At 60.7% G+C, this 1,024-nt stretch overlaps 1 protein-coding gene across 1 annotated transcript; it reads left to right on the top strand.

The window, feature by feature from the left end:
• Positions 1–475: 475 nt before the first annotated feature.
• CUNH17orf51 (chromosome unknown C17orf51 homolog) lies at positions 476–902 on the top strand (the record flags this gene model as incomplete). Its single annotated transcript, XM_025373713.1, is given in 4 exon segments — positions 476–603; positions 605–704; positions 706–762; positions 764–902. Coding segments are annotated over 4 exon segments (424 nt in total), but the record flags the coding sequence as incomplete, so codon positions are not given.
• Positions 903–1,024: the final 122 nt, after the last annotated feature.

Genomic DNA, 1,024 nt, shown 5'->3' on the forward strand with positions numbered 1-1,024 from the left:
TGCAGTGATGTATACGATGTCAGAGCTAGAAAATAGCTTAGATGAGACTTGGATTCAGCGCTGGGCGAGCCCGTCCCCTCCCACCCCGCCACGCCTCGTCCTGCCGTCTCCGCCCCCTGCCCCTCTGCCCCGTCCCTTCAGTCCCCCGCCCCTCCGCCCCGCCCCGTCCCCTCCGCCCCGCCCCGTCCCCTCCGCCCCGCACCCCCCCCTCCCGAGGCATGCAGCAGTGCGCCTGGCCTCCGGGGCTGGATGTCTGAGGACTGCGCTTGGATCTCCGTGGCCGGTGACTGAAGTCGTCAGTTTACCGCTTGTAAGGAACTTAGCGATCACTGGGAACGTGGAAGTAGATTCTCCTTTCCGCCGTCCCTCCGTCCCTTGGGCTGCTGCTAATCCGCCCGCCGGCCTCCAGGACCCTGGGCTGGCTGACCACTCGCACCCGTCTCGCCGCCCCAGGGCCCGCTACGCGCCCGGCATAATGGGAAAAAAATCACCACGGAAAGGTCCAACCCCTCACCATGCAGAGGGGAAGATTGTCCGCACGTGTGAGGACCTTTACGCCCCTTGGGGTTTCACCCCCGCTTCGCTGGCTCCAAGAGCCTGGGTCGGGGCCTTCTCCTGTGGGGGCCTCTCGGCCGCAAACACACAGGCCCGAGCCCCGGCGAGCCCGCGGACCTCCCACCGGCCGTGCATAGGCTGCACTTCTGCGCCCCAGCACTGCGCCTGCGGGACCACCTGGGTCACTTTTCCTTTCGGATGACGTCCCTGTACTTCGTGGCTGCAGGCTCCTCAAGCCCCACGTCTGTGCGGGGACGAGCAAAGCAGCAGAATATCCGTGCTACATCTTTCTGGAGCACCCATTTTACTACCAGATTTGGAAGGAACGAAGTTAAGTAATTTCCAAGGCAAGTAATTAAAATTTTACGGTGAAAAGGCTGGAAACTCTTCTGTTGGTAATAACTGTCAAGACATATCTGTGTCTGAAATGTCAGACTTTCTCTGAGAAAAAAACTGAGAACTTGTTTCC

The sequence above is a fragment of the Theropithecus gelada genome, unplaced genomic scaffold (genome assembly GCF_003255815.1).
Source record: "Theropithecus gelada isolate Dixy unplaced genomic scaffold, Tgel_1.0 HiC_scaffold_15359, whole genome shotgun sequence".
NCBI lineage: Eukaryota > Metazoa > Chordata > Mammalia > Primates > Cercopithecidae > Theropithecus > Theropithecus gelada.